The sequence below is a fragment of the Gymnodraco acuticeps genome, unplaced genomic scaffold (assembly GCF_902827175.1).
Source record: "Gymnodraco acuticeps unplaced genomic scaffold, fGymAcu1.1, whole genome shotgun sequence".
NCBI lineage: Eukaryota > Metazoa > Chordata > Actinopteri > Perciformes > Bathydraconidae > Gymnodraco > Gymnodraco acuticeps.
The window spans coordinates 1,300,738-1,327,593 of NW_022991187.1; the positions used below are offsets into that span (position 1 = coordinate 1,300,738).

General features: G+C 41.6%; 1 protein-coding gene across 2 annotated transcripts in view; it reads right to left on the reverse strand.

Moving 5' to 3' along the window:
• Positions 1 to 26,856, reverse strand: part of kntc1 (kinetochore associated 1) — a 52,753-nt gene that overhangs the window by 21,325 nt on the left and 4,572 nt on the right. Inside the window, exons 9-46 of one of the 2 annotated variants that reach the window (XM_034238219.1) lie at positions 26,653 to 26,746; positions 26,400 to 26,452; positions 25,895 to 26,007; positions 25,747 to 25,801; positions 25,552 to 25,650; positions 24,519 to 24,562; positions 24,359 to 24,421; positions 24,168 to 24,243; positions 23,828 to 23,953; positions 23,540 to 23,706; positions 23,047 to 23,158; positions 22,797 to 22,940; positions 22,649 to 22,705; positions 22,336 to 22,401; positions 21,723 to 21,842; positions 18,930 to 19,073; positions 18,748 to 18,843; positions 18,367 to 18,470; positions 17,712 to 17,814; positions 17,504 to 17,638; positions 17,298 to 17,417; positions 16,915 to 16,987; positions 15,198 to 15,265; positions 14,058 to 14,359; positions 12,603 to 12,775; positions 11,307 to 11,407; positions 10,824 to 10,968; positions 10,664 to 10,720; positions 10,167 to 10,330; positions 7,249 to 7,353; positions 7,032 to 7,160; positions 4,498 to 4,614; positions 4,282 to 4,391; positions 2,567 to 2,777; positions 1,937 to 2,026; positions 1,674 to 1,839; positions 1,446 to 1,504; positions 564 to 780 (exon numbers count right to left, since the gene is read on the reverse strand). In XM_034238219.1, coding sequence (XP_034094110.1) covers positions 564 to 780; positions 1,446 to 1,504; positions 1,674 to 1,839; positions 1,937 to 2,026; positions 2,567 to 2,777; positions 4,282 to 4,391; positions 4,498 to 4,614; positions 7,032 to 7,160; positions 7,249 to 7,353; positions 10,167 to 10,330; positions 10,664 to 10,720; positions 10,824 to 10,968; positions 11,307 to 11,407; positions 12,603 to 12,775; positions 14,058 to 14,359; positions 15,198 to 15,265; positions 16,915 to 16,987; positions 17,298 to 17,417; positions 17,504 to 17,638; positions 17,712 to 17,814; positions 18,367 to 18,470; positions 18,748 to 18,843; positions 18,930 to 19,073; positions 21,723 to 21,842; positions 22,336 to 22,401; positions 22,649 to 22,705; positions 22,797 to 22,940; positions 23,047 to 23,158; positions 23,540 to 23,706; positions 23,828 to 23,953; positions 24,168 to 24,243; positions 24,359 to 24,421; positions 24,519 to 24,562; positions 25,552 to 25,650; positions 25,747 to 25,801; positions 25,895 to 26,007; positions 26,400 to 26,452; positions 26,653 to 26,746 — 4,378 coding nt within the window. Of the gene's footprint in view, positions 1 to 563; positions 781 to 1,445; positions 1,505 to 1,673; positions 1,840 to 1,936; positions 2,027 to 2,566; positions 2,778 to 4,281; positions 4,392 to 4,497; positions 4,615 to 7,031; positions 7,161 to 7,248; positions 7,354 to 10,166; positions 10,331 to 10,663; positions 10,721 to 10,823; positions 10,969 to 11,306; positions 11,408 to 12,602; positions 12,776 to 14,057; positions 14,360 to 15,197; positions 15,266 to 16,914; positions 16,988 to 17,297; positions 17,418 to 17,503; positions 17,639 to 17,711; positions 17,815 to 18,366; positions 18,471 to 18,747; positions 18,844 to 18,929; positions 19,074 to 21,722; positions 21,843 to 22,335; positions 22,402 to 22,648; positions 22,706 to 22,796; positions 22,941 to 23,046; positions 23,159 to 23,539; positions 23,707 to 23,827; positions 23,954 to 24,167; positions 24,244 to 24,358; positions 24,425 to 24,518; positions 24,563 to 25,551; positions 25,651 to 25,746; positions 25,802 to 25,894; positions 26,008 to 26,399; positions 26,453 to 26,652; positions 26,747 to 26,856 lie in introns of both variants that reach the window. The other variant, XM_034238218.1, reaches the window with a different exon arrangement.

The window sequence follows — 26,856 nt, forward strand, 5'->3', positions numbered from 1 at the left end:
GCAGCAACCTGCTAGAAAGACGCCGTCGAGGAACAGTTTTTAACAGTCCAATTACCCTTTAAGTTATTAAGTTATATAAGCCTTATCAAGAAAGAAAGAATACTTAAGTTGTTTGTTATTTTATTTGAGTTTTGCCAATTTTTTTGGAATATTCTCAATGCCTCTTTTCTTTGTTGCATGTGTAAAAGTTTGTTATTTTATTTTGAGCAAACACATCGCATAACATCATCTAAACTATCGGAGGCCAAGCAACTCTTCAACTGTAAGTAATATAAAGGAAAGAAAACGCGTTAGAACTTCTTTCTTAGACGCCTTAACATGTCTGTTTAAGGCATCTAGTGGCTTGAAAGAAAAACAAGGAAGGAAGCCACGAGACCTTTGTCATTTTTTAAAGACAAAGTATATTATCACATGCTATACTGTGACATCAGTCAGCCCAAGAGTGAATCACAAAGGATCAAACAAATGGATATCACGGTCACTGAACATACACATTTCCAGGCCGTGTAGTGGAAGTGTGTGTGTGTGTGTGTGTGTGTGTGTGTGTGTGTGATGTTTCAGACCTGCAGGCAGCTCCTGGGCGATCTGGTGAGCTGTGGCCGTGGCCAACTCCTGGTTCTGGATGCACTGGATGTACTTCATCATGGTCTTGGCCACCTTGAAGGTCTCCTTATTGTAGTGATGGTCCTGAGCCTTCTTCCTCTTCTCTAACACCAAAGGCTTCATCTTCTTCTCAAACACATAGTTCACTGCTGCCATGTATAACTTGTCAAGGCTCACCTGGAAAGAGATGCTATGACTTAAATCACTATTAAACTTCAGGAGGATAAATGTATCATTTTGGGGATTATACAGAGTAAAGGCCTTCACACCCATAAACTTCGTATTTCAAACATGCCAGCAATTTCAAGACAGATGCAACAGTTGTTCAATGAAAGGTTCAAATATAGAAACTACCAGGATTCTCTAGAAAGCAGCGTCTGAAAGTCTGTCTGAGGTAAATTGCTGTAAAGCTATTTTAAGGGCTTTCATCAAGTGAATTTAAGTTACCTCTGGTCACTCTCAGTTCCACTGTGTCTGTGTCTAATGCTTTTAGAAACAAACACAAAGAGTATATCAGGTATGAGCTGGTAAAGGTTGAAAGGAAAGAGGCTTCATGTTTTCAGACTATGGAGCCTATGTGTTGTTGATTTCTAATCCTCACTCAAAATATTCAAAATGTTGCTCCGTAGTGCCCATATTCTGTGTAAAAGTACTCGCGACTAAAACATCTTATTAGACCGCTTAGTTGAATACTCAATTCTGATTGGTCAATATGGATATTTCAGAGGTTGCTAATACTTGATAACACGCCGCTCCACCCCTTACTTAATATAAAGACAAATGTATTGACGTCCCTGTTGTGTAAAGACCTTAATGCTACTTTTCAGATTAGTGTGCTTTACCTTCATCAGTTTGCTAATCAGCAGCAGAGTAGGGAAGGTCTCCTCACTGAGCTCAGGAGCTAAACACAGGAAAGATAAACTGTTACAGTATCACCCACTCACAGCAATATATCTGAAAATATAGATAACGCCGGATACCAACAGGAAACAGGTGGGAGATTAAATAAATATAATAAGAGCTATTTGAGTTTGTCAACAATAATACTGAAACTAGAGTGTCTAACTCACAGATGATCTTCCAGTAGTGTTTGTTCTGCATGAGTGGGTGGAAGGGCAGTCTTCTGTTGAACAGGAGGTTTGGCATCAAGCTGTTTTCCAGAAGATACTCGGTTTCCACGTCCGACGGAGGAGAGACTCGCTTGTAGGACTTCAGGTGCTGAAGGAGGCCCATTGCCTGTGGGGAAAAAAAGACAGTGTTAAGAGTCTCTATTATATAATTTAAAAAGGGAAGAAACTCTTTAATCTGAAATGTACCCTTGTGTTTTTCTTACCCGACTAACAGAAAAGGTTGTCACAGTGTCATCTGCGGCCTGAATGATCTTCAGCACTACTTCGATCCTCTCGTAGTTATAAGGGCTGAGCTGTATGAGAAAAGCATTTCGAAAGTTAGGTGAACATTATTACATTTAGCTGACACTTTTACCCAAAGCGACTTACAATAAGTGCATTCAACCATGAAGTAACAAACTCAAAAGTCCTATAGGTACATTTCCTATCTATAAACCCAACCAGATTATTACGTGCTACTGCATTAGCTTCACTTAAAGCCAAATCCTTTGTAAGTGCTACGTACAGAAGAGTGTGTTTTATATATTTTTAAACTAAACAAAAAACGTGTTGCCATTTCAAGTTTTGTATGTCAATTAGAATTCAAGTAATTGGTTTGGCAATTGAAATAAAAATAATAGGGCTGTTGTCATTTTAAAGCTACACTATGGAGGAAAATATCTAAATACCTAAGTAAACTCGTGTTGTACGTTTTCCTTGAACTGTTTGTACTGGATCAACCTCCAGGTGAAATTGAAATGGCCTTATTGGCTCAAAAGTTATCAGTAATGTAACTCCTGATAGAAAACACTGAAAACGGATTCTTCTTCTAGTTTGTCCCCCTTTGCACAAACCTTGAATAATACAGCACAGAGGCTGTCGGTGAGCTGGCTGGTGTTGTGCAACATCGGGATGATCTGCAGGACTCGCTCCAGCTCATCGGTATGACACAGAGGCTCTTCCTGATTGGCCCCTGGGTCCCCGGCACCTTCCTCGTCCGCTTGGAGCAGCAGCAAGGTGGTGATGTACTGGTTGATCACGCTGTCACGGTCCAGGCCAAAAGTGCTGCAGGCAGAAGGAGAGGGAGGAGCATATTACTGAATACTACGGTGGTATTTTCCTGTTTATATTTTATTTCTCAACAGAACTGTAATGTAAATGATAATGAACTTTTTTTGCACAATAAATCTGTCCCTTGTTTTGAGGTAATATCTGGAGTGTAAAAAAGAATACCCAATCATAGTTATTGTTATTATATTATTATTCCACTCATGGCAATTATTATAAAACAAAACATGGAGACTTTACGCAGTTTTTTTGTAGCCCATGATGGAGAAGAAAGTCTTATTTGTCCCCTTACTCAAAAATAGATGGTCTTTCAATCAAAGCTGCTTTCAAATGCAGTAACATGAAACCAAAAACACAATATAAAGTCAACAAACAATCTTCTATCAGCAAATCCTATTAATGCTTTTCCAAAAAGAAAAGTGGAAAATGTCCCCAAAAACGTAGTATAGTATAATATGTAAAAAAGAAAGTGCATATTGTATAGTATGTCGCAAATATTAGAACTGTAAAAGCTAATAATCAAATATTACATTACATTTTGGCACCATAAATCTGTCCCATGTTTTGATTCTGGAGTCTATATACAAAATAATACCCAATAATAGTCTTAGTCCACTCATGGCAATTATTATAAAACAAACCACGTACAGTGTTTTTGTAGCCCATGAAGAAAGTCTATTTTACCCCTTACTCAAGTCAACAAACAATCTACCATCAGCTCATCATATTAATGAACATAGTGTAGTACAGGGGCGGTGGTGGCAAAGTCCATAGGAGTTGGCTTGGCAACTGGAAGGTCACCAGTTCAAGTCCCGGAAAGACCAAGTGCTACCGAGGTGTCCCTGAGCAAGGCACCATTCCCTACACTGCTCCCCGGGCGCCGTACATAATGGCAGCCCACTGCTCCTAACACTCAAATGCAGAAACCTTGTCCGGCAGTGGCTCAGTCAGTGGGGGCTTGGACTGGGAGCTGTAGGGTCGCCGGTTCAAGTCCCTGACCAGACCTAAAATATGGAGCGTGGACTGCTACATGGAGAGGTCCCAGTTCACCTCCTGCCCTGCCGTGGTGCCCTTGAGCAAGGCACCGGACACCCCCCTTCACTCCTATTGCTCCCCGGGCGCTGTACAATAGCTGCCCACTGCTGCTAGTACTAGACTCCTGGTACTAGGATGGGTTAAAAGCAGAACCCCTCTGCATGTGTGACCATTACAGCGGGGTTCATCCCTGCCATTCTATGTCGAACAAAAGTCTTAGTGTCGTGTGTCAAAATGATCAGACGCAGAAAGGCATGTCCAAAAGAGGTAATTGAACAGTATGTCGCGAATATAAGACCTGTAATGCTAATAATCAAATATTATCAAAAATAAAAAGGCGTTGCTTCAAAGCGAGAGGTAGAGTGGGCTGAACCTCCAAGAATAATAGCCGGCTCAGAGCCCTTCGCTTTCTGAAAATATGGCCCGCTGAACTATATTATAGACAGTAAAGGAGTGAGCAGCTGACCTGCAGTACTGCAAGATGATTTCTGGGGTGATCCTCCTGTTTTTCACCAGATCAGGGATCAGACTCCTCTTCATCTCCGGACGCTGACGGAACACAGGCTGCATGGATATCTTCAGCAGAGCAGAGGCAAGTCACGTTAACATGTCAAGTCAACAAAGCCAGCAACTAGTGGAGTATAAGATGAAAAATAAACATGAGTGCTTTTCATCCTCACACCTCCAATTGAGCAAGCTTGATGCCCCATTCAGCATCAGTGATGACGGAGAGGAACTTCTCTCGTTCCTCGGCCTCGTCGTACAAGCAGCAGAGATTGGCCCCGATCCTGGCCACAGCCTGAAATAATACAGACAGTCGCTGGTTAGATTTGCTCAAGAACATCAGCATCTTCTTTACTGAATGATTAATTGTCTTTGCTTTAATTAGAAAACACTTTAAAGAGGATCAGTTGTGAACTCGTACAATAAGTGGAGATTTCAGTGTTAGCTTTCGTCAACATGCTTACCTCCCGAGACTTAATCGATCAGTTTTTGATTAAAGAGCCTGTGACACGAGTTTCCCCCATCATCCAAACCAATTTGAGTAAATATTGTCCCCTTGAAAACCGTTACTGAACTGATTTTGGATATTTGTACTTTGATAACGATTAATCTGCCCTTCAATGTTGACCATTTTCTGGATCTTCTCGGGGATTCTTCAAGTCCCGCCAAATGATGTGTGACGTCATTGCGGGCACAGCGCTCCAGCTGCACCGTTCAGGATCCCAGCATCTGCATGTAAACGCACGATGGCGCACACAGCAGCAAGCTCAGACAGCGATGACAGTTTAATTTTGAACGTGTCTGAGAGCTCATATGAGGCTGAAGGATCGGTTTATGTTGTATCTGTTAGAAGTTTAGGAATTAGGTGCGTCAATATGGGCGATAATACGGTCATGTAGCCAGTGGTGGACTGGGACTAAAAATTATCCCGGGACTCTCGACCGGCCCACTTCGGTACCGCTAGTAAATTGTTAACGGGGGGAGTGGGGGATGTGCTAGTGACTTATCCGACCGGCCCACTTCGGTACCGGCCCATCGGGATTCGTCCCGATGGGCAGTCCGCCACTGCACCCAGCCCAGCCCACGTAAACTGTCAACGGGGGGAGCCTCGCTGCGGGGAAACGGTGGACCTAGTGTCCCGATCGGAGTGGGAATAATAATAATAATAATCCGTGCATTTTATCCATTAATTTCCCCAACATTGTGGTGAAAAAACCACACGTTTAATCCATGTTGGTGTACTACAACTACAAAAAGCATCGGTTTGTTTTCTCATCAGGAAATGCAGACCGGCACAAACAAACGATTTTTAAATCATCATCCTCACGATCATTTAATCTATCATATGTTCGCCGAATTGACATGAAAGCACTAATAAATGTAGTTCAATCCATTTGAGTTTACAACTACAAAAATAATCGATTTGTTTTTACATCACATCCGACGGGAGGAAATTCAGCAGCTCTCACTACCGATTTTTAATCCTAATGTAATCATCATCTTCACCACGATCATTTATGTTTATGTTCGCCGAATTGACATGAAAGCACTGACAAATATGAATATACTGTAGTCAACTTCATTAAAACGTTATTAACGTGCCTAAACTCAGTAATTCACCATTTCTACGCATGACAACACACTTTGTCCGTGTTTGGCTCTCTCGCCGCACAGTGAAGCGTTCCCGCATTGACGTCACTTCCGGCTTCCCCCAAAACTTCAAAATGAGTCGAAGGAATTTCCCCGCGATGTTCGAAATTATTGATATTTATCGGAACGGTATCGCACCTTCTTTTTTAAACTGACGGTTCGAGATGACTAGTAGCCCAATATTTCATTGCACAACAGTTGTTGGGCGGCTGTCACAGGCTCTGACATGTTGTCATGTCATGTACATTTTTGCAATGCAATGGAGTGGAGTGTGAAAGGCATGTATATATATATATATATATATATATATATATATATATATATATATAGAGAGAGAGATAGGATGTCTCTCTATTCAGGTATATGTGTGTGTGTGTAGATACCAAGGTTCATGCATTTCTCATTTCACTTTAGCCGCTTTCACACCAAGTACTTTGCCGTACTTAGTTCCCAGCACTTAATACCCCCATGGAACTAAAGAGCAGATCGCGTTCACACCGGAAAAAGTCCCTGAGGAAAGATTAGGCAAATGAAGCCGCTGACGTTACTTCGTCTTCTTCTGCTTTGGGTTTACTGGCAGGCCGCAAACAACTTCACGGCGTATACTGCCACCCGAAGTCCCCGGCCGGAAGTCCCCGGAGTTGGGGACTTCTGAGTAAATCGCCAGAACGCCGACACCTCCTCATCACTCCACCGCTCCCATGTTTTTTTTTGTGTTGCCATAAGTTATTCTCTCTCTGTTGGTGCGCTGGGCTAATCCTAATAATGCTAATGCCGGCAAATACAATGGCGGCTTCAAAATACTTTCCCGAGTTTTACGGGGCGTGGTTTGCAATTCGCCCAGCCAATCGGAATTGGAACTTTTTTCTCCCCATGAAAGTACCACCTCTCTAGCAGGCACTAAACATGGGGTAAAAGTTCTCATGAACTAAGTTATCTTTTTGGTGTGAACGCAAAATCCCAGGAACTATCGGAACTAAACGGGAAACGTACTCCGGTGTGAACGCGACTTTTAACTTTCATTATATATAAAGGTTTGACGATCAAGGGATCATTGCCTACCAGAATTTTGTCATAGTTCTGCCAGGTGTTGTCAATAAACTTCCAGAGTATTTTTAAGACTTCTGCTTTGGGGAGGAGCGTACAGAGTCCGATAGCCAAATCACAATCGACCACCCTCCAGTTGAAAACCTGCAGCCCAAAGAAAATAGAGATAGTTATTTAAAAGTATTCAGAAAGACAGTCAATCTGCTACAATCTGTTATGTCATCAGACCCACCTTGTGCAAGAGAGCCACAGCAACGGCATCCAGAGTTGAAATAGTTGTCTTTCGAAGATTATTCAAGCATAAATTGTAATTCTTAAGCTCCTGGGTATCGAACAGCTGAAATAAGAGTTAAAATAAAGATCAAACATTGTTTAAGATACAATAGTGGTACAAATGGTCCTAGAAACATATGGCAGTGAAACTGATAGCACTGTATTAGAATGAAATATTATACATTTTGATGATTTATTAATCCCCTAGAAATGCCAATATAACCAGGCTCATCGATGCTTGTGGTTGCACTCAAAGCTTCAGTAACACGTGGAGAATAACATTTAAATTGTCAGGTGCCCTTGCGTCCATTTTCATTCATGCAAGGGCCACGTGTGAAATCTCCTGCATACAGATATCTGGATCCTGACATTTTAAAGGTCCCCTATTATACTGTTTTTCATCAATACATTAGAGGTCTCAGATATATACAAAACATGTCTCTGAAATGTTTGGCTCCAAATACCGAACAGATCATTGCAGCATCCCATAAACCCCTCTGTTTCAGCCCCGTTTCAAAAGAGCTGATTCTCTGTCTGTTACTTTAGATCAGGGATGGGCAAATGGCAGCCCGGGGGCCGCATGCCACACCTCCACTTTTTGCGGCCCTCAGATTAATTTATAAACAACGTAATAAATAAAAAAATTGTCAAGTTATTTTTTGTAGTAGTACTGATACCGTCCACTAGACTCCTAGTTACGTCGCGAGCTGCGTACATGATTTCAAATACCGCAAAATAATCTGTGACACGTTTGTGTGTATAGAGTGGCGAAGTCACGCCCATCTACTTCCGCCCCATGGGACCTTATTTCTGAAAAATGATGTATTGAAGTCAATGGAGAGAGAAAGATTATCTTTCGATCCCGTTTGAATTGTGCCACGAAATACACATGATGTTTGTCAATTTAAAAAATAATTTCCACGTCAAAAAAGTCACAGTTTGTCTTAAAACTGTTGAAATATAAGACTATGAAAAATACGCAACTAGTAAAACTACAAATCCCAGTAAGTGAATTTAGCTAGCTGACATTAACGTTACACATTACACTCGTGTTACTCATCGAAACCTTGTAAAGCCGGTCCCGCATGCTGGAACCGACTAACTCCCCTTGTGTGTCATGTCTCTCAACGTGCCCAGACTTAGATTTTCACCTCTTTTAATACTTTTCGCTTCATTCTGAAAGAAAGAGGTGAAATGTTCCAACGTGACGGCCATCTTGGTGTTGGTGACGTATGCAAGACCAGAGATGTAGTTCATTGAGCGCTTCACATAAAAAAATGTGTTACTTCACAATTTTACGGCACATTTTTATTTTTTTTACTTGCAAAATTATCTTTTTAAATTGACAAACATCATATGTGTAATTCGTTGCACAATTCAAACGGGATCAAAAGATAATCTTTCTCTCTCCATTGACTTCAATACATACATTTTCCGAAATAAGGTCCCATGGAGCTCCCCCGGAAAGGGAGGGACTTCGCCTCTCTATTGTGTTTCCCGGGGAAACCCTCACAAGAAACACCGGCTGTTGTTATGCCTGCTGTGACGTTAAGTTGCCTCTTGTAATTATGCCTTTACAAGCTTCAAAGTTGTATTTATCATCTGAGTTTGGCGAAACAAGTTTAATATTCTAAAAACCAAGACTTTGTTTATTTGAAATCAGATGAAAACAAACTGTCACGGACCCTGCCGTGTTATCTATGATTACTATACGCTTTTCATTCATAATTTCAGCGGGAGGGGGAGCGGTGCTGAGGAACAGCCGAGTGCGGGCTGACAGGTGTCTGTGTGGACATTCCCCTTGTTGTGCGTCAGCAGAGGCTACAAGTGTCTTAGGTTCAAGTTAGACAACTAATGTCTGGGTTAGTGTTCATGACATCTTAATGTTTAATCTCAATGCACACACGTTTTCCGTGCTTTCCAATAGTTTAAAATAGTTTTATTCCACTGTTAAATAACCTGTTCAATACAAATATGCCACTTGTAAAAATTAAATAACATTTCTGTGAACTGATATTTGTTTAGTGAGCTTATTAGAGGATGTTCCCTGAAAGATTGTAAAATGTCAATGAAGATGTCAGACTTAGTATATTTGTTAATAATTACATACAACACATGGAATTTGTGTGTATGTGTTCCAAGTGAATCTGCGGCCCCCTGGTGGCCAGTACATCAATTATGTGGCCCCCACCACCATCAAAGTTGCCCATCCCTGCTTCAGATGAAAATAAGGAGCCCCTCCCCACGCCCCTCTGAGAGATATTTAGTTAAAAAGAACACAATGGTGCTCTAGGAGGAGATTCAGGTAATAAGAGGGGGGGGGGGGGGGGTTACCTTGGTTGGTGATTGGATAATGGTTACACAAGCCAAAAAAATCGTTATGACATCATAAAGTAGCCAAAATCTGATCAGCTCATTTTCAGACAGGTTTTTATAGAAATGGATCAGGACAAAAAGAGAGAGAATCTTTTTTCCTGAAACTTTCAGAATCTCTTTACACAGAGGGGGCACATGCTGATGTATAAAAGACATGAACAAGAGGGGACACATGTTGATGTAGAAGAGACAGGAAAAAGTGGATTTTGCATTTAATAGGTGACCTTTAAAGTAGGACCAGTAAAATAGTCATTAATGATGCAGTGCATTATGTTATGTATTAGTTTGTGTCCTGTATGTATCTGTATTTTCTTGTTGAGTTCTTTGTGTTATAATGTATGTACCTTTTGTTGAGTTTTGTGCTGTTTCTTATGCATTTGTTGTGCTAACCCCACATTAGATTGCACTATAAATGCTGTGGTGTGTGGCATTTATTTTATGATAGATACCTGTCCCTATAGGAATACACATTAAAATATAATGTATATGTTGCCTCCATACCTGCAAACTGATCTTTATGTCCATAATATTAGAGGTGACGTGCTGTAGGCAGCTGCCGTACGAGTTGACCAGCACTCTGAGGGCCAGCTCCAGCTGACTGCACTCCTGTAAACTCTGCAGGATGTTGGCCAGGGGCCCGAGGAGGGGCTTCAGGTAGTTCGAGCCTGCAGGTGGGCCACACAACACACGAGGTAAATATCCAAAATAACAAATTCAAGAAGAAAACAATAAAATATTGATAATAAACTTTATTTCTAAAGCACCCTTCATGCAATATGCAGCCCGACGTGCTTTACAGAGCAAGAGAAGATAACGAGGGAGAATAAAGAGTGAGGAACATAATTAAAAACAAGTCTTTAAAATGTACTTTTAACAATTCAAAGGGAGTTTGCTTTTCTAAGATCCACAGTTCGGGCCATAAAAACAAAAAGCAGCCTCCCCAGATTTCTTGTAAAATACTTTAAGTACTTCTAAAATACAAGCGTTTTATACAGTACCCTTTTCAAAAGAGCAGTGTGACAGACAGGAGCAGTCCAGTGGGTACAGCTTGGTATCTGCAGGATAGGAACAGATGATTAGGACCAGTGCGCTGCTACCTTATGGTGGGCATGAAATACTAAAGAGACATTAAGTAGAAGATTATTTTGAGCATCTTACCCAGAGAAATAGGCAGCAAGCAGTTGGTTATTTCATATTGGACTGGAAGCACAGACAGCGGGTCCAGAACAATGCAATCTTCATTAAAAACATCCTGAAAACTCCACTGAGAGTGTGGGTCTTTTTCTGTCTCCAAGGTTGGATCCTGGGACAGACGATTCATACATTTAGATCATTTCAACTTTTTTTAAAGGTAAGGCATTCATCGATTTAAACTTCTAGGCGCTTTTTCTGCTCATGTCTGGGAACATTTATAACTATTCATATTAAAAGGAAAGTCTTTCACTGTAGTTGTACAAAATTCTGCCTCAACATGTTGTTAGATAATAGATAATCCTCTATCCAAGAGAAAGCACCTGGTAGATCTCCTCATTTGTAATATAAGCTGATTCAAATGTTAGCAGAAAAAAAAAAAAAAGTACATATTAAGCACAAAATAACATAAAAACAGCGTCATTGTTTGGAGAAACATGAGATACTGACCTTGGCTATAAAGCCATAGTCGTCTGATAACTGACACTGATGATAGACATCCATCGCGATGTGTGTGCACTTGCAGAGCTCCAGACAGTCCAGCAGCAGATCTGAAACGGTCATTATATTATAAGGTCTAGTTAAATATCTACTGAGGTAATCGGTCCAGTGACAAGTTTTGCAGATTGTATGAAACATGAAACGTCAATGAAGATTGTTGCGGCTCATTTTCTAATAAATGAAGTCGCTAGAAAGGCTAAGACTTTGCTTTGACGCGTTTAAAGGATAACAGTCTGTTTTAAAGTTAAGTTTAAAGGTCCCATGTCATGCTTTTCTGGTTAGTACCCGTCCCCTTGTGTGTTATGAAGGTTTTTCTGCATGTAAACGGTCTGCAGAGTCACAAACCCTCAAAGTACACCCTGTAGTGAGTAAAACTCAAACACAGAAAAGACCTGTCTGTGCTGCCCCAGAACGCCTCGTTGGAGATTTCTCTTTTTCCATTGTGTACTTCTTGGGTATAGTGACGTATTTCGGGTATAGTGACGTTACGTTACGTCTGCGGACTTCCTCACACACACACACACACACACACTCGGCGGGACGTTGCGAGGCTTGCTGCTGCGAGGAGCGGGACACTGTGAGCTGGCTCACTGGTGTGGGGTCGGCGAGACAGCGAGACACCGCGGAACTCAGCCTGGGCACACACACAAACTCCCAGCCAGGCTGCGGGTGTGTGTGTGTTTCAGGCTGGGTTTCGCTGTGTCTTGCTGTCTCGCAGACGGCCACTGGGCTCACGGCTCCAACAAGCCGTCTAGGACAGAGAGTGAATACACATACTATACAGAGATGCTGTATGAGAAACCAATGTGAGTTTGGAACATTGCACAATATACATTTATTCTAGTAGACCTCAACAATGGAATTATGATCAGTAGAAATGGCCATGACATGGGACCTTTAAGGTGTTAAATGAACAAAGTAAAACAAACAATAACCAAAAGCAGGACCACAAGGTAAAAAGAAAATGTCTGAACGTAGCTCCGCCTCTACGTATGTCCACAAACCGTGACATTCACGAGGGGCTCAAAAACATTTTCAGAACAAGCTTACTATGTAAAACTATTCTGCATAAACAGATTCTCATACAGACGAGGGTTTAAAAAGTAAGGTTTAGCAGAAATGCACGTGTCACACCCATGATGATGGCCGGAAGACACCTATTATAAACAAATAATGAAAATAATAAACAGCTAAAAAAGCATTTTGGCTGTTACAAACATCATTGGTGTTTTCCACGTGATTCACCTGAGTGGCACAGAGTGATCGCCTGACAGGCCAGATCATGGATGACCGCTGGCAGGTCCGAGTCGTCAGGGAGCACCATGGGCACGTCCGCCTCCAGCATCTGGCATAACGTCCTGGCAGCGGTGAACAGCACCTTCCCTGTGTTGGTGTTATAGTGGTGCTCATACAGCTCACTGAAGACATGACAGAAGAGGGAAACATAAAAGGGTTTTGTCTAAATTCATGATTCAATTAAATCATTCTGTTATATGCAGCTACAGTGTAGATATGGCAACACAAATCTTTAGTCCCACGCTCCTAACACAATACAGACCTTTGAGATCTTGTGCACCACACCTGTAATATATATATTTATTTTGTAATTCTACTGTGAAATAACCACAATCATTTTTATGTGCAAAACATAATTATAATAAGTATCTCAAACCTTAATATGTTCACCTATGTTTACCCAGGGTATATGCAGGAACCCTGAAGTCAGATGTAAGACCTTTTTTAAGACCTTTTTTAAGACCCTTTTTAAGACCCTTTTTAAGACCCTTTCCATACATTTTAAGACCTCATCTCCACTTGGAGTTTTAACCGGTTACATTGGCGACACACTTTACCTCACATTGACTATATACAGTATTGATTGTCCTTCCTCCTTATCTTCCAACCATTTGGACGCAAACTTGCATTTCCCCATAACGATGTTGTTTAACAATCGGCGTAAACGGAGCTTCGCGCTATCAAGCAGTGAGCGTGCGATGTCCTGTTCAGATGACGTCAAACCCAACGGGATGCCATAAATAAACTACACAGAATCACACTACACACCTACGCAATGATTACACTCAGGCAGACTGTAGAATACAACCTCTTTGGACAATTTATATACTTACTGAAAACAAGCTACAAAATGTAATACCTTGGAAAATGCCGTTTAATACTTTTTAATAGCCTTCATTTTCGCTAAATGTATGTATCAACTTTTAATACTTTTTAAGACCCCGCGGACCCCCTGTAAACTATTTAATGCTGCTACATATTGTTTAGTCAGGAATTAGTAGTTATTTATCTTTATATATTTTTCTGTTGTTCGCTACTTTTTTATTGCTTGCCTTTTATCTGCGAGGTCACTTATCCCCGCTGCGGGACTAATAAAGGAATTCTGAATCCTCCAACAATGCAACATAATGTATATAAGACATACAACTTTAAAACAATAAAATAGTGCAAGATTAACCTGCCAATGTGCAAGCAATGCAGATGACGTAAACTATATACATGTCAAAAATAAATAAATACAATAAGCTAAATGTTACAGAGAAGGTTGCAAGTGAACAAGTAAATGGAGGGGTCTATATAAATAGAACAAGATAAACAAGAACAGAATGTAAAATGAACTGTTTACCTTAGTAAATAACACACACACACACACACACACACAGCACAGCATCCACACGTGCAAACCTGAGGATCTTGAGGGCCTTGTGCACCTTCCCGACCCCCAGCGCGCGCAGGGCGAGGTCGGACCACAGCTCCTGCTCGGTGCGCTGCAGCTGCCGGCCCAGGCGACGCAGACCGGCCTCTGTGGAAATGGTCTTGGTCTTTCCATCGGGATCATTCGCCACAACCGGAGAGGTCGTAGCCTTGGCTTTGGATGAAGGGCTGCCACGCGTGTTCTCATAGGCCGTGATGTGATGCTCCTGGATCTGCTTTCTGATGCTTGGATCCTCATAGTTGGAAGGGGTGAAGAAAACATCAAAGTCCTCCTGAGAGAAAAGAGAGGTTGCAGCACCAGAGAAGATTAAAGAACAGGTGGAACTCTGTTTGTGGATGTGCTTTTATTGTATTTTTGTTCATTAGCAAATGTAATTATATTCTTGGTCTGTACTTTAAACTGATTTCTAGTAACTGCACACTTTTTTATTTATTTGTTAGCATCATTTTGTAATCTGCTATATATCTGATGTTGGGGGTTGTGTTTGTGTAATGTGATAAATGTAAAAAAATCAATAAATACATGTTTAAAAAATAAAATAAAAGAACAGATGGAATAACATTTCAAATATACTTAAGCTTTCAGATTCTTATATCATTCACCACACGATCATTGGTGAGAATTAATTATGTAAAACGAGATTGACGAGATGTGCTTTTTTTTTCAGATAAAGTCATGCAGCACGATTACGAATACAAATAAATATTTACATATTGTCTATTGTCTTAAGATAGAATAGAATGGGAGGGAGATGAAACCCTCTTTAATGGTCAAACATGCAGGCCTCTGCATTTAACCCATCCTAGTACCAGGAGTCTAGTACTAGGAGCAGTGGGCAGCTATTGTACAGCGCCCGGGGAGCAATGGGAGTGGGGGGGAAGGGGGGTGTCCGGTGCCTTGCTCAAGGGCACCACGGCAGGGCAGGAGGTGAACTGGGACCTCTCCAAGTAGCAGTCCACACTCCATATTTTTAGGTCTGGTCGGGGACTTGAACCGGCGACCCTACAGCTCACAGTCCAATCCCCTACTGACTGAGCCACTGACGGATATATGCAATATCATTATATTTGTATAAATAACATGACATCAATACCTTAAATGAGACTCACCTGCAGGTGGGCGATGGCCTTGAACATGATGAGGTTGTTTTCACACTCCATGCTTTTAAGAGCATTATCTGCAGAGGACACGAAACACTGTGACACTCTTGGACAGTTTTTACCCTAACCTTAAATTGTAAGCTGTGTTAAGACAATCGATGTCTAGTGTCTTTATATATTTGAAGGTGATTGGAAAATGTGAAGTATTCATGCATCTAAAGCAGGGGTGTCAAACTGAAATACACAGTGGGCCAAAATAAAAAGATGGGTACTAGTCGAGGGCCGGACTGGTTCAATGTTTATTGCAGAACTTATTGAAATGAATTTATTGCACATATTAAACCTGGAACTAACACAGCTTAAATGATTGCCAAAAACAACATTAAATAATCAGTTGCATTCATTTCTTATGGCTCTATCTGCAGCTTTTCCTCAGTCACTTCTTATGATTAAATGTTTCCACAGGCCAACAACAGCTTCAAAAAAACTATTTCCCTCAAAGAGAAAACCAAACATGCCCTGTTGTCTCAAGAAACAAAGTGCAGAAGGAAACATCCATTAAACTCAGTGTGCTGCTCTGTGATGCTAGTTCAAGCAGATACTTGGCATCTCATCTTGGGTGCAAGTTCATCAATGTTTGGGCTCAGGCTCTGAGCTGAGGAGACTCTCAGGATTGAGTGAAGGTGTGTGTGCAATATACCGGCGGGCCAGATCTAATAGTAATTAGAAATGATCCTGCGGGCCGAAAATAAATCCACCAAGGGCCTGATTTGGCCCCCGGGCCTTGAGTTTGACACATGTGATCTAAAGCAGTGGTTCTCAAATGGGGGTACGCGGACCCCTAGGGGTACGTTGGAGTACTGCAGGGGGTACGTGAGATTTATTTTATGTTAATTAAAAAAAAATGCATGCATTTAAACAAACTACTAATAGGAGATGAACTACTTTATTCAAAGGTTTACAGTAATTCTGGATAATAAAATGGGAACAATAAACGGGGTGCTCTCTTTTCCTCTCCCTCTCCTGACAGCCCGTCAGTCTCGTGCAGCTCGCTGAACCTGTAATAAGTGACCCGACAGTAAAGAATAAATATATGTATAACTAGTTTAGCTAGTTCCAGAGTAGATAAACTAGCTAAGTGTGTTAGGTCTAACTCTTAGTGTATTTTGCTCCACTCAACGGTCCGTCACAGCGGCGGAGCTGTGATCATACAGAGCTGTGTGTCTCCGTCAGCAGCAGCTGATCTGATCTCTGATCTCTCTCTCGTGTCCGGTTAGACTTCACTCACGTTTATGTCCAAATCTATCAGATCTAGCTAGTTCTAGTTAATTATATGACTGCCTGCTTATCAAAAGGACCTAAACAATAAGCGTTGCTTGGCAACGGTGTGTGGCCGCAAAGTATAGCAGCATTATGCATATGTTAATGCTGTTTAACAATGTTGTTGTTTTAATAAATCAGACATCTTTATAGGCATTTTTTCCCTAACAATTTTTTTTGCGCTGATCAGGGGGTACTTGGCTGAATTTTTTTTTCAAAGGGGGTACATTATTGAAAACAGTTTGAGAACCACTGATCTAAAGCATCCTTCAGTGTGATGTTTTACTGCTCCAACACATGGAGGCCAGAGCCTTGAGTTATCTTAAGAGTTGGAACAGAGAGGAATACTTTGACTTCCTCAAGGAAAATGCTTCAAAATGGTGTAAAGTTAGTACTCAGTACTCACGCTTTTGGATTATATGCATGTATTTCAGAGCCTCTACCATCCCCTGAGCCACGACCATCTGGTTCTTCTTGTGCTATTAAAGACAAAGACATTTAGTAAACATTGCACCTCTGAAACAAGTTAGAGTAGAAGATCAGTGAATAATGAAAAGTCTGCAAGCGGAAATGCTCCCAGGGAGAAACCTTGGTATATCAAATATTATCTATGAGTGACAGCACAGATGCAATGTTGTAATTACATTTACTGCTCAGCAATAAAAAGCTGCTTAAAACCGTCTTGAAATGGGACAACATGAACTTAGTAGTCTGGAAATTACTTTCAGAAAATACAAGATTGTAAAATGCAAATTTCATTTCATTTCGGACTTCTTTTCCTCTCTTCACCTCATCAGAAATGTGGTCTTTGTCCTCCAGCTGCAGCCTGGCCCAGGTGGTGAGGCGCTCGATCACACACTCTGCCTCGGCACAGGACAGCTTCTTCAGGACAGTCATGCACTCCTCAGTCTGAAAGCAGCATACAACACTTCCTATCAATACATCAAGGTAACAGTTAATCTGGGGATTTCATATCTTCACGTGGATGAGCTTACCCTGCCTTGGCCGATCAGCTGAGTGAGAAACAAGTAATTAATCTGCGAGGTGGGAAGTTTGTACGCTTCAGCTAAAGTCAGCGAGTCATCTAAGGACATTGGCAAGTCTTGCTTTAGGATGTATCTAATCAGCGTCTGGGGAAGATATGCAGAACATTACAGAGGGTTCATAGGCAGATCATCATTTCACATATTCAATCAAACTTACCATAATTTGAGTGCTGTTAGAGAGGTTGAAGTTGCGGATCCCGTAGCCCCGGAGAAGTTTCCTGATCTCCATCAGACGGTAGCTCTCCTTTAAAAGCTCTTGTCTGGGAAAGATACCAGAAGAAAATTACTAAGAAAGAGCTTTAATTTAGTTTGTTTGCCAGCTCATAGACTCATATTGTGAAATGTTGAGTACTCTACTTTTGGTAAAGTCTGAAGTTTTAGTGGACTCTGGACAGATTGCTTATTTGAAAAATAAATAGACACACTAATTTTCATTTCGTGTTCTCTATATCCAATGGTAGTCAAAATCTGGATTACAAATATGGCCAAAAATCTGCAATTTTTGATCCTAATAATGTCAGAAATGGATTCAACATCCTCAATAACCTCCAAAACCACTTCAAAATGGTTCAAATTGGCCAAGCCATTTTTTGTCTGCATATATAGGCTATAATGCTAATTAACACAACTTATTCTAATGATGCAAATTGCCCAACATATGCGAGTTAGCATCAGGCAGTTTGTTATTGCTGGGGACCCGTACTATATATTTCTAACATAAAACTTTGGGCCACTCAACATTTCCGTGTTCACAGTGCTGGCGACTTGACTACTTGTGTGAACCAATGATAGTGAGGGTTATGTAAACATACTTTGGTCCATCCATCTCGAGGTACTGCTGAACCAGCTGTTCTACCACTTTACTCCAGGGCACCACGGCTTTCTGCATGATCTCCAGCACAGCATCCACCTTCATCTGGAAGAAAATACAATACCGTGAGATTTAATAAACCTTAGAACAAACGTAATGTTTTTACTAGTGTATCATTATCTCTACCAGGGAGATATTGTGTAAGGCAGTGTGTATGTGTGTGTGTGTGTGTGTGTTTTTGTCCACGGCTCCTCACGCCAATCATTAGCTTTCCTGTTGAATCAGCATATTTTCATAACTCTATAAATGAGTCCAGTTATTGCAGGAATTTGGTTTTGTTTCTTTCCAGTTTTTAATGAAGTGGGTTTTTACAGAAACTTACATCAGTATCATTTATGCAATCGAGCACCGTCACCGCTTTGGCTTCCCATTCTGTGAAGAGTGTTGTGGTCTGAGAGCTGCAGCGCTCCAGCAGATCCTAGTGAACAAGAGGAGAATCATTGACCCATTTGGTATATGAAATGTGTTTTTCCGCCAGTGGGCATGGCAGTGGTGAGGTGTTACCTTGATGTACTGTAGGAGCAGCTCATCAAAAGGAGTCTCGTGCTCTTTGGCGTACGGCAGGATTCTGCTCTCCACCGTGGCGGCGATCAGCTCAGGAGCCGGCACTTTGTCCAGCATGTAGAACACCACGCTCCTTACACTTCCCTTTCAAATATAAATATAGGAACATCAACACAAGACCTACTCAGAATGTCTCATAAACACAACTCCATAGAATACTTAGAACAGGGGTGTCCAAACTACGGCCCGGGGCCCAAATATGGCTCGTGGACCATTTTGAATCGGCCCTCAGCAAATTAAAAAAGTACAATAAACTTCTGCTTGTCTTATATATTGTACTTCTTCAATATATATGTTCAAATAAATTACACAGTATTCATGTGTTAATAAGCCCAATTTTCTAAATCTAAGTTGATTAGAAAAAAGCCCAATAACACATTTACATAACAATCTGGAAATACACCCTTCATATTTCCTCATATTATGAGCATTCTGAAGCTTCTGTTTTAAGGAATGAGCTGCTCACAAAGTAAATGAAACCTTATGGAAAGCTGTGATGTAGGCTGTTTTTTTTCTAACAGCATTTTCAAGTATCAAATGTAGGTGTTTTAGCAGCAACAGTAACAAGATAAAAACACAGGATACTAGAGAGTTAGAATCCATCCATCCATCTTCTCCCGCTTATCCGTGGTCGGGTCGCGGGGGTAGCAGTTCCAGCAGAGAGCCCCAGAACCTGGTCCTAGGTCTACCCCTTGGTCTCTTCCCAGCTGGACGTGCCTGGAACACCTCCCTAGGGAGGCGCCCAGGTGGCATCCTAACTAGGTGCCCGAACCACCTCAACTGGCTCCTTTCGACGCGAAGGAGGAGCGGCTCAACTCCGAGTCCCTCCCTGATGACCGAACTTCTCACCTTATCCCTAAGGGAGACACCAGCCACCCTGCGGAGAAAACCCATCTCGGCCGCTTGTATCCGCGATCTCGTTCTTTCGGTCATGACCCATCCTTCATGACCATAGGTGAGGGTAGGAACGAAAATGGCCCGGTAGACAGAGAGCTTTGCCTTCTGGCTCGGCTCCCTTTTCGTCACAACGGTGCGGTAAAGCGACTGCAGTACCGCTCCCGCTGCTCCGATTCTCCGGCCCATCTCACGCTCCATTGTTCCCTCACTCGAGAACAAGACCCTGAGATACTTGAACTCCTTCACTTGGGATAAGGACTCATTCCCTACTTGGAGTGGACAGTCCATCGGTTTCCTGCTGAGAACCATGGCCTCAGATTTGGAGGTGCTGATCCTCATCCCAGCCGCTTCACACTCGGTTGCGAACCGATCCAGTGAGTGCTGAAGGTCGCAGACCGATGAAGCCATTAGAACCACATCATCTGCAAAAAGCAGTGGTGCAATCCTTAGTCCACCGAACTGCAGACCCCCTCCCCCATGACTACGCCTCGAAATCCGATCCATGTATATTACAAACAGGATTGGTGACAAAGCGCAGCCCTGGCGGAGGCCAACCCTCACCGGAAATGGGTCCGACTTACTGCCGAGGACCCGGACACAGCTCTCGCTTTGGGAGTACAGAGATTGGATGGCCCTGAGTAGAGACCCCCTCACCCCATACTCCCGCAGCACCTCCCACAGTAACTCCCTGGGAACTCGGTCATACGCCTTCTCCAAGTCTACAAAACACATGTAGACCGGATAAGCGTACTTCCAGGCCCCCTCCAGGATCCTTGCGAGAGTAAAAAGCTGATCCGTCGTTCCACGACCAGGACGGAATCCGCATTCTTCCTCCTCAATCTGAGGTTCGACAATCGGCCTGACCCTACTTTCGAGTACCTTAGAGTAAACTTACTTAGTTAGAATCACAAATACAAATAAATCAAGTGACAGTATTGGATTCAAATCTAAATATATACAATTAGGAAATGGAATATGTTAAGTACGTTATGCATTGTGAAAGCAAACTTTTATCATTATTTATAAGATATTATTACATGGCTTAGTTGAATACTCGATTCTGATTGGTCAATTCAGAACACGTGACACGTTGCTAATCCAGAACAGACAGACCGCTGTCAAGGACTTATTGACCGTTGTTAAGGACGCTCACATCTGCACAAAGAAGTCCGTTCGATTTAACTGTATACAGTTGGGCCGAAAAGCAAACTGCATGCAGTTTGCTTTTCTAACTGACAAGACAAGAGCGACAAGAAAACAGCGGAGAAGTAACGGGGCAGAAACCCTCCTTTTTACGCAGCGGTCCAGACATAGACATCAAACGGCGACACATATTCAGTTGCCAGTTACTTTGGCATCAGGGCAGGGATATCTAGATACTTTCCAAGGTTTGACTTAATGAATTGTGCTACTTTTAAAGCAAGCAACGATGTTTTCAAATCTGTAATCAAAAAGCTCCTCAAAAACGCTATCGAAGCAGTTCCTGCCGTTGCTAAGTTAGTTCAAATGGTAACAACGGACAATTTTTCTTAACGGAATGCATGTCAATTTAAATCAATACAACTATTTTTTAAATCAATAAAATCATTTTCTAAATCCACAAAAGCATTTCAATTAATATTGGGAGTCATATCGTTACTTTGTTGAGAATGTGGCCATGTAATAAGCGGGATAATGTGCAGCGACTTGGTCATTATGGGGAAAAGAACACCGACAGGCTGATCAGGAGCCCGACGCGAAGCGTCACTGCACATTATCCCTTACATAAAACATTTGTTTCATGTTGGATATCGGAAGCTTGTTTTAAAATGTAATCAGTCACAAAAGGAAACCAACCTTCTCAAAGACTGAAAGTGAAAGTCTGCAGCTGTATTTCCTGTGGAGGTCCAGGAGCTGCCGGAGGTTCGACACCAGGGACTTCAGGCTCTCCACCTCTTCTGCACCATAATCATCATCCTGGGAAAGAAAGGATGGGAATAAATCGTTAATTAAACAACAGGTTAAAATGTCCTCGTATCACCTTTTCTGGATTATTTGCCTACTGACCTGAAAGCCTTACTTCTCGGGGGGCGTTTTTCTGATTGGAAAGCTAAGTAACATCAACTATGGGTGACACGGCTTCTGCTGACTGATTACCCTGAACTCACATATTGCGGAATGAAAATAATATTCCTCATAGTTTTGTATGTTTGGTTGATATCAGCATGATGTGTATGCGTGTGTATACACATTTTATTTATCCTTTGTGGTCTATCTATATTATTGTGATTATGTAAATGAGGATTATTATTATTCAATTGTTGTCAAATTGTAGATGTGCTGTGTGGCTGTCTGTGGGGGGTGTTGTGCATTGTTTTGCATGTTGTGTTAAATGTGTGAAACTCAATAAAGAGTATTTAAAAAGAACGAATAGATCATAATTGTGGAGGCACCATTTTGTTGTACTTACAGACTTCATCTGTAGCGAAGGCAGTCCAAGCACGGCCAAGTCCAACCCGTTCTGGGGCCAAGCACCCTGGAACAACATATTTCAATTATAATCATTGTTTTTATTGTGAGTGATCCTTTTAGTACAACCAATTGAAACACAACAATTAAAAAAGATGTATATAAAAAGTACTGAGCAAGTGATGGACAATCCATTTCAGCTTGCAATACTTTCCTTAAGTCATTAAAATCATTGATCGTCACCATTGGAAGGTGCATAATTATAAAGCCCAGTTTTACTAAACTTTTAGCTTCAAATTAGTTTTTGTTTATACCTTTTCTGTCAACTCCAGATTCCTTGCCCTCTGCTCCAGCCATCTCGCCAGGATTTTCTATGGACACATCAAGAAATAACTTTTACTACTGAAACATAGCACCATATGGGGGAAATGAGTACTTAATCATTGAGAGAAGGTATCCCACCTGTCCTGATGGAAGCACTCTCCTCACAAAAGGTACAAAAACGGTCCTGAACCAAGGACAGAGGTCTTGGGATGGCAGGTCCTCTGGGATAACATCGAGCACCGCTTTAAGATTCCTCTCATCGAACTCCGCTGCAATGTGTCCCTGTCACAAAACACAGAAATAACATAATACACAACAGACCTGGGGAACACCGGGATATTTATTACAGATTTGTTTTAACAACGGAGTGCACAGAGCTGTTCTTTACCTCATATCTGAGCCAAATGAGTTGTGCACCCTTCAAGTCTCCCTCTCTCAGGTGGGAGAGAATATCTCCCAAATTGTCCATGCTGTTCAGAAACTCAATCCATGCGATGCCACTATGGATGACAGGATAACATAAATGAACAAATTGTACATAGTGTAATTCAAAAACAAACTGCAGCTGCAACGCATAGACAATAGATACAAAAATAATCGATTATTGTTAAATTGTGCGAAACTGGCAATAAAATCAGTTTCAGCCTCTCAAATATAGAGTTTTGTTGCTTTTTTAAAATCATATTTACTCATAAAACAAGACATTTAAGGACATCAGCTCAGACTTTGAGAATCTGGGATGCACATTAACTATTTTCTGACATTTTATCAATGAAATAAATATTGGTTTAAGTAATTGGCAGTAGTTGGAGGTCTACAACAGACCATATATTGCTAAATGTACTGTAGAACACAGGAGACCACCAATAATTTGAATTTACTTGAAGTTGTCCAGGCCGTGCAGGCTGCAGAACGTAGCCAGCCTGGCCAGAGCCTCCTGGATCTGTAGAGAGGAGTATCGCGTGGCCGCGTGGTTCAACATCTTCTCTGCCGTCTCAAAGGTCGGCCACGGAGCCGTCAGGCAGTACTCCACCACATACTGCTCATCCTGGGCAACAAAACAAACGTGAGGAGTTAATACTTCATAACAAGTGTAATATGCTACGACTAACTCCATCAATTATCGTAATTTTTAGGATTGTAGATTGAGATGAGGCGTAAACACTGACTGTGATCTTCATCAGGTTGGTCTTGGCCTCCTCCACAAGTTCAGACCACACTCCCTCTCCATATCCGCCCACAGAGGCCGAGGCCAGCTGCTCCAGCACAAAGTCCAGCTTCACCTTGTACACGAGCTGAACAAACACAGGATGGATAAATGTGAATAGCCCCGGTACTAGTAGTAAAAATACACCAGCTACACCATCAGTATAGTAACACAACTAATGTTGTTTTCTACTCTGAGAACACAAATCTCTTGTCTTTAATTCAATTGTCTAAATTTACATAAATAAAAAATATCTAGCCCTCAAAAGTCCAATAGATGTTACTTTTCTACTGCACACTTACCTCTAAATCCAGATCAAATGTGATGGCAAACTTTTCAGCCTCCTCAAACATGTGTTTGTGAAGAAGTCTGCTTAGTCTGAAAAATAGAGGAGGATGAACACAAGTGGAGTTATACTGACATCCTGTGGACAACGGCTGAATAATCTGCAATAATCAGAGAGAACATACAGTATATAATCAAAATGAAATACCTGTTCTCCGGCAAAGCCTCCGTGAAGCATCTGACAACAACAGAAGATATCGGCTCTCCACGACTACTTAAGGAACAAGAAAAAAATCTCCACTTATTATTTCAAAACATTTACCATATCTCTAAAGTACCGTCTCAACGTCTTAAAGAACATATCCCACCTTTCTGGGTCCTCAAAAATCCCCTCGGCTAAATAGATCGTATCCTGAAATCAAAGGATAAAACAGGTAATTGTTTACATTACATGTCACTTGTTAGACGCTTTTATCCAAAGCGACTTACATACATTCAGTACTGTGGGCAATCCCCACAGGAGCAATTTGGGGTGAAGTGTCTCAGGGACACAACGACATGCTGACTGCAGTGGGACTCTGTTACAGCCGCTGGCTCCCTGGTGTCATTAACTCTGTTCTGTGTGTATGCAAATGAGCTGTGAGGTTCCTTAGATGTCATTGGCTGTCCCGCCCGCGTTTCCGGAGAGGGGATTGGATCGACGTCCTCCAATCCCTGCACCCATCCAGCACACCTTCCGGGGGAGGAGTACAAAGGCCGCGGACTGACATCATTCGGGAGGGTCTGCTGTGCCAGACGCCTCACACTTCTGCTCTCGCTGCGATATTTACGTCAACGGTGGTTGACTTGTACCTTTCGTTTGTTAGAGTGTTCCTGTTAGCTTAGCATTGTGTTGACTGGGGTCACATGATATAGTGTGTTTTCTACTAGTATAGCATTGTGTTGATTGTTTGCTCCATGTACAGCTGTGTTTCTTAAACAGCCTTCTTTTGTTATTTTTGTTCCCTTCTTATAGAGAGGGTTGATTTATTACTTTCTGTTCAGCCTATTCATGTTATTGTAGGCTACTTATCAAGGCTCTTTTGTTGAGCTTCATTTAACTTTGTACTCTTTTGCCTTTTGTTTGTGCCAGGCTGCCTGCCTCATTATTTTCTACCTATATATTAGATATAAATAAACGCTTGTAATATACCTAATTCCATACTGGGGTGTGTTATTTCCTTCTACCCTAGAGAGGACGTAACAGACTCGAACTTGCTATCACCTGATTCAAAGTCCAGCACACTATCCACTGAGCCACAGCCTCCCACATTTAAATGTGCAGGAATGTTACCATCTAGAACGAGCACATGTCAATAGATGCATACATAAAACTTTATTTAGTAAGTGTTGATTGTTTACCATGTTTAATTTTGTCTGGACAAGACAAGAGACTGAGGAGACATCCAGAGTGTAGCAGACCGTCATGGAGGGCAGACATCTTATTTGCATTGAGTTGATCTGAAAAACAAAAAAACAGTGTATTAAGATCAGAAGTCTGGGATTTACGATAATAATCATCTATTGAAATGTCTTCAAAAGGAGTAGTACTGCTACCTGACTGTTGTCTTGCTTAGTCAGTGTGATCATCTTCATGCTGCCCGTGTCTTGGCTGAAATACACACATTTAATTACAAATAGATGAATTAAGGCAAATTCCTTTGTATATTCTATAGCTACAGTATGTGAAGAAATTGATACTCACGCCACCATGGAGGCAGAGCCACATTCTGTAGTGAGTTCAAAGTCATGAATAGCAAGATCCTGCCAGCAGTGAACCATGACCAGAAAGTGTAGGTCCCAAAGACTCAGGGAATCCTGCAAAAACACAAAGTCATCTATTTGTAAAACTCACACACTTTTAATGGAAACTCCATCCATCCATCTTCTCCCGCTTATCCGTGGTCGGGTCACGGGGGTAAGAGTTCCAGCAGAGAGCCCCAAACTTTCCTTTCCCTGGCGACATCAACCACCCTCTGATCCCCCTATTTGAAAAGGGGAACCACCACCCCGGTCTGCCACTCCTTCGGTACTGTTTCCGACTTCCACGCAACGTTGATGAGACGTGTCAACCATGACAGTCCCTCAACACCCAGAGCCTTTAGCATTTCTGGGCGGATCTCATCCACCCCCGGGGCTTTGCCACTGTGCAAATGGAAACTCATACAATGGAATACACAATAGATACACGTGATGCCAACAAAACTCACCTCGGTGTCAAGAACATACAAGAGGTTGTCTGCCACCACCATCTTCCTCACACCTTTGGAGTAAACATGAGGAGAACAAATGTGATAAAACCATCACCATGTTGTGTTTTTACTTGGTATCTTTTCTCTTTTACCCAATACTTATAATAATAATAATAAAACATATACAATGTGTCCAAGAGCCTGCATTTTTTATTCATCACTAAAATGTTAAGTGTCTTAAAAAAGGCACATTGACAAAGAAAGACCTTACCTGGAATTAAGCTGTTGTCCACAGAGTGAGTAAGACACATCTTGGCCTGACGAGGGTCCATCGTCCAGTGAGTCAAAACATTTTCGTTATCCCCCTGTTAGCGAAATAATGTGACAATTTACATAGAGAAAAACATGTGGTTTTACTGCTTTATATAAGGTATAACTATCATTTCTGGTAAGGTTTTTTTATGTATATATCATA